Source organism: Cicer arietinum, chromosome 2 (genome assembly GCF_000331145.2).
Source record: "Cicer arietinum cultivar CDC Frontier isolate Library 1 chromosome 2, Cicar.CDCFrontier_v2.0, whole genome shotgun sequence".
Lineage (NCBI taxonomy): Eukaryota > Viridiplantae > Streptophyta > Magnoliopsida > Fabales > Fabaceae > Cicer > Cicer arietinum.
In genome coordinates this window covers 35,808,529-35,813,223 of record NC_021161.2, presented here as the reverse complement: position 1 = coordinate 35,813,223, position 4,695 = coordinate 35,808,529, and the positions used below count along the sequence as shown (strand labels likewise).

Below are 4,695 nucleotides of genomic sequence, written 5' to 3'. Positions count from 1 at the left end.
CTTGGAAAATGGAGATTTTGCAAGTTGCAAGCAATTTGATGATTGGATCCTGACGGCTGCCCCTGCCAGCCAGCCAGCTTCTCTCTGTTTCTTCCCATCCCATAAACAGACAAACCCCAAAACACACACGCGACAACATTCTATTCAGAATTAACTAAACCTAAAAAGTCACGTGACTATTCTTCTTTTCACCCCAAATAAACCCATCAATCAATAATTTATTATTTAATTACAAAGAAAAACAAAAGCAATATTCCTTTTCATTTTCCTCTCCCTTTCCCTTCGTCGTCTAGGGTTCCCAAATCGGAAACAACCATCGAGATTTACAAAACCCGAATTTCGAAGCAGCGTTGTTTCATTCTCTCCGAACCGGAATGGAATCTATAATCTCCGATCCAAGCCCGGTTCGGGTCAAGAGAAAAACCCTTCAGACCGTTTTGGAACAGTGTCAGAGAGCCCTTGAACTCATCAACGCTTCTGATCAAGACGACGACGTTTCTGATTCCAATGATGAATCTCTCCCTTCTACACGCCCTGATCCAGAAGCTGATCACGTAACTCTTTTTCTTTTTTTTTTTTATCCAAAAAAAATTTCGAATTTGATTTTTTTTTTTTGTAAAGCTAGGTTAAGCATTTGGGATTTTCCGTGCTAATTATTCGAATTGTGAATTTAGTGATTGAAAATTTAAATTGAAGGTAGCTTGCAAAGTTTATTAGGGTTTTGTTTTTTTTATTACTTTTGATGTTTTCTGTGAAACCAGCAAAATTGTGTGTGTGTTGTTGTGTAGCTCATTTACTGAATGATGCAATTTCCTTGGTGTTAGTATTGTCTAATTTGAGAAAATTTACGATTAAGAGGTTTATATTAGTATTTTAGTTTTAGATTCAATAAGTATAGGACCTCATGGACTATAGCTCAAGAATTAAGATAGTTGATACTAGTATTAAATTTTGCTAAGAATTGGTTTTACAAGGAGAGAGAATTAATTTATCTTTCCATTGTAGTATTTAGAGCTGGTTACATAAAGATGTAAAATAATTATAGGCATATTAGTATAAAAAATAAATAATTCAGCTGAAAATTTGAAGGAGGTCTTATCAACTAAGACAAGAAAATTTTGCAAGAGGGTCTTATATTTAGGGACAAAGGTTATGTTTATTACTTATAGTGTTGCGATGTGATATAAATAGTTGATGTTGTTGTTCTGTTGATCCTTTCGCTTGCGACTAGTGTTGAGCTGCTTGAGCATGTTTGGTGGTTTGATTGGAAAATTTTGTGTCATTTTTGGAGATTACTATTACCTTTCAAAATGTGACATTATTTGTGTGCCTTTGTGCAGTTGTGTGACTTGCTCAAATCTAGACTTGAGTGCCCTGATTTCCTTGAGAAGTTAGAGTGTGCACAGGCGTCAGTTTTGAAGAACACAGTCGGTATGCAACAAATCATCTTGGTGCTCAGTGTTTCAAATGTATTTCTCTTTGTTGTTTGGATTTTAGGATTTTGATGAGATTAAATTTGCTTGGATTTTTGTAGAAGAATGTAATTCATGGGATTTGGTGAGTGAAAATGATCTTTGGGATGGTGTTGACCCTGAAGAAGAAGATTATGTTCTTGTTAGAGAAGATGATATAGTGGACGGAATTGCTTGCTTTATGGCTGCATATTTGTTGTCCCTTAAGCAAACCAAGGTATGTATTGTTAACTGCATATTCTTTTGTTATAATGCTGCAGGCTCTGCCTTACCTTGGGAATGTAATGTGTTATACGGTAGTTTTATGGTATAGTCTGAATGAATGCCTGCAATAATTAGACCAACACAAAAATCTACACTTATGCTTGTCAGTTGAGCTGCCAATTCCACACAGAAATGATTTTTTGAGTTTCATGAAAGAATGATGGGAATTGTCCTTCCTTAACCTTTTCTAAGGTTCTCTAACATGTCCTCTATGTTTACTATCACGCTCTTTAAGCAATCTGGGTCAGCTGGTATTTTAAATGTTTTTCTTCCCTGTTTGTCTTCCTTTGTTTAAGATTACTAAAAACTACTAAAATCTTTAATTGATGTCAAGAGTACTGTCTAACACATATTATTGAATCGCAGTTGATGGATATGGATGCCTAACCACTTTTGCTTTACTTTTGTTGGTGTTTTGTTTCCTGTGATTCTGTAGTGTTTGTGTTAGTGGAAAGCCATGCTTTTTATTCAGATAGTGGTATGCTGGGTTTAATTACAACCACTTGCACAGAGTTATCTAACATGAATAGAATAGTCTTTGTTTGGAATGGAAATGAATAGAATAGTTATATAATGTACTATTAATTGCCAAAGTTTAACTGGAAACTTGCGTGCTTAATGATTAAGTTAACAGAGCTTATTTTCTCTTCAAAGATGGTAATGTTTGACTATCAGGAAAAACATTACAAAATGAGTATTGCATTAACAATAACCTCCAGAGTCCAGATATACCCTTTTCTCTCCTTGTCTTTTTTGAGGATATAGATCTAGATTGTTCCTGCAGCCCTATTCTGATAAATTTATTGAGGAAGAAGTATTATCAGGTCATATATTTGCCTTTTCCATGGTATGATTGTCTATAGGTGCTTTGCTTCAGTGTTGTCAGGATCGTGTGTTAAATCTTAAACTAGCACGATTTTAAGATCTTACTACCCCTGAGCGAGTCAGATTTCATCCAATACAGTGTTTGAGTGGGATTGTGTTGGGAATTTGAGGAAGTCCGCTGAGATTGTGAGATCTGTCTATCTCAAAGAGGCCCCAAAAATGGCAATTGTCTGCGTAATCATCTCTACAAGTCCATCTCTGTTTGATTGTCTCTTCTGTCTGTGCTGCCATCTTTGCTCATCCTGTGTGACCATTTCTATGCCATCTCTAGCAAGATTGTGTGTTTGCAAAAGGGGGAGGATGTCCTTAACTGTTGCTTCAGTAAGGAGGTAGGCGGCTGATGGAGAAAGAGAAATCAAAATTAGGATTGTTTGTTTCTGTTGAGAGAGAGAGAGAGAGAGAGAGAGAGAGAGAGGAGGGGAGTATCGGTCCTGTTGTGCCCAACTAATTCATTTTTCAAGTTATTTTCATTTTGTGCATGAATGGGGTAGTTGGTTTGATCCATTCTTCAATATTTTCTTTTTTATGTTTTTAACCAGCAACAGTGCGTAGTGTCTTCCCCCTTCTTTTTCTGCGAATGGGGAACCCACGATCTTACTAGACAGGGCAGTTGTATCCCAACAATCACTGATTCATTCGTATTGAAGAATGTGTTTCTTTCTATTCTTCTCTTCCAGTGAAGAAAGTGGTTTTAAGTATGTCTGACTGTGATAAATAACAGGAATCATATTGTATTTGATGTATCTGGCTCTTTTTTATTTTTAATCTAAAGTCTCTACTGTTGCCCATCCTTTCTCTAATTGATTGCTTTGCTTTTTGCAGGATTTGACTCCAAATCAACTCCAGGATGGTGAGTCTGATTGTCTCCCTCCTAATATGATAACTTATTCTTGGCTACCTTTTTATCCAGATAAATTGTTGTTCTATACTTCAGAGTTCAGACAGTTATTGATTGCTAGTTAGATAAAAGATTGGGAATAGATTACTTAATGTTTAGTTTGGCATGTTTTTATCAGCGCTCAGCAAGACATTTTCTGTGAAAAAGAAAAAGGGAAAGCTTCGAAAGGCCTGGGATGGGAGCAAAGTTATTTATAATGTTGCATCATGGGGGGCTACAGCCATTGGGTAAGTGGACACACCTATTCCCTTCAAATATTAAGGAATTGATTAAAGTATAATCCGACCAATGCTATATGGGATGCTTGCCTATGCAGTTGGCCATTGCCTGTTAGTATACACAATGTTGTCAAATAGTTGCTCTATAGCATAGTTGAAATCGAACAAGTTGTTATTGTTCCGTGATACGCTATTTAGTACGAGTTGTAAAATAGTGGCTAAAGTGGCGCCATAACACTACAGAATAGCAAATTTTGAAAAAACGCTACTTTCTGCCAGCATCAATTGACAACAAGGAGTATATATCCACTTAATATTGTCTTGGGATGGATGCTAATTCTGTGTTTGGTGCTGTTTTGTTTTTATACATAACAATAGAAGTTATTGGAATTGGTTTTTTTCCTCTCTTTAGTTGACAGTTTCATTTTTCATTCTTGACAGGATATATCAAAACCCTGTTATTCTAAGGGCTGCAACAAAAGCATTCTGGACTTCTTGTCAAGTGATTTCAAAGCTAATTTGATTTGCCAATGCAGCTTGGAGAAACATTGTGATATAGTAATTTAACTATTGTACTTTGCTTGTGCTGCTGCAATTCAGTTTGGTTTTCATTCGTGTCCCAGTTTGGTGTACAGTTCAATTTGTTTGCACCACATATCAATCGATCTTAATGTAGTTCGATCTTGTAAATATCTCTATTCAAATGTTCCCAGTGCAATTCAGATTCACTTCTCAAGCCTGAAACACAAGCAACTTTGCCATTTTTCTTTTATATCAGTCACCTATTCTATGTTTTTTTTTTCTCTTTCAAGTGAGAAACAGAGAAAAATGATATTGCTTTTGAAGTGACAAAATTGTTTTGAAGTAAATAACAATATATAATTATTTTCAAAAAAATAATATATAATATCTATATGAATTGCATATATTATTAAAATGCGTTGGTTGAATTGAATTA

At 35.5% G+C, this 4,695-nt stretch overlaps 1 protein-coding gene across 1 annotated transcript; it reads left to right on the top strand.

Moving 5' to 3' along the window:
- Positions 1 to 222: 222 nt before the first annotated feature.
- Positions 223 to 4,465, top strand: LOC101498462 (uncharacterized). The gene is made up of 6 exons (XM_004490373.4): positions 223 to 554; positions 1,341 to 1,431; positions 1,535 to 1,689; positions 3,444 to 3,471; positions 3,638 to 3,746; positions 4,179 to 4,465. Exons 1-6 carry the CDS (start codon positions 375 to 377, stop codon positions 4,258 to 4,260), a joined length of 645 nt encoding a protein of 214 aa, XP_004490430.1. The 5' UTR covers positions 223 to 374; the 3' UTR covers positions 4,261 to 4,465.
- The last annotated feature ends 230 nt before the right edge of the window (positions 4,466 to 4,695 follow it).

Coding starts and splice junctions, on each gene's coding strand:
- LOC101498462 (XM_004490373.4), top strand. CDS start 375: ATGGAATCTATAATCTCCGATCCAAGCCCGGTTCGGGTCAAGAGAAAA. Junction 555..1,340: donor CTGATCCAGAAGCTGATCAC/GTAACTCTTTTT, acceptor GCCTTTGTGCAG/TTGTGTGACTTGCTCAAATC. Junction 3,472..3,637: donor TCCAAATCAACTCCAGGATG/GTGAGTCTGATT, acceptor TGTTTTTATCAG/CGCTCAGCAAGACATTTTCT.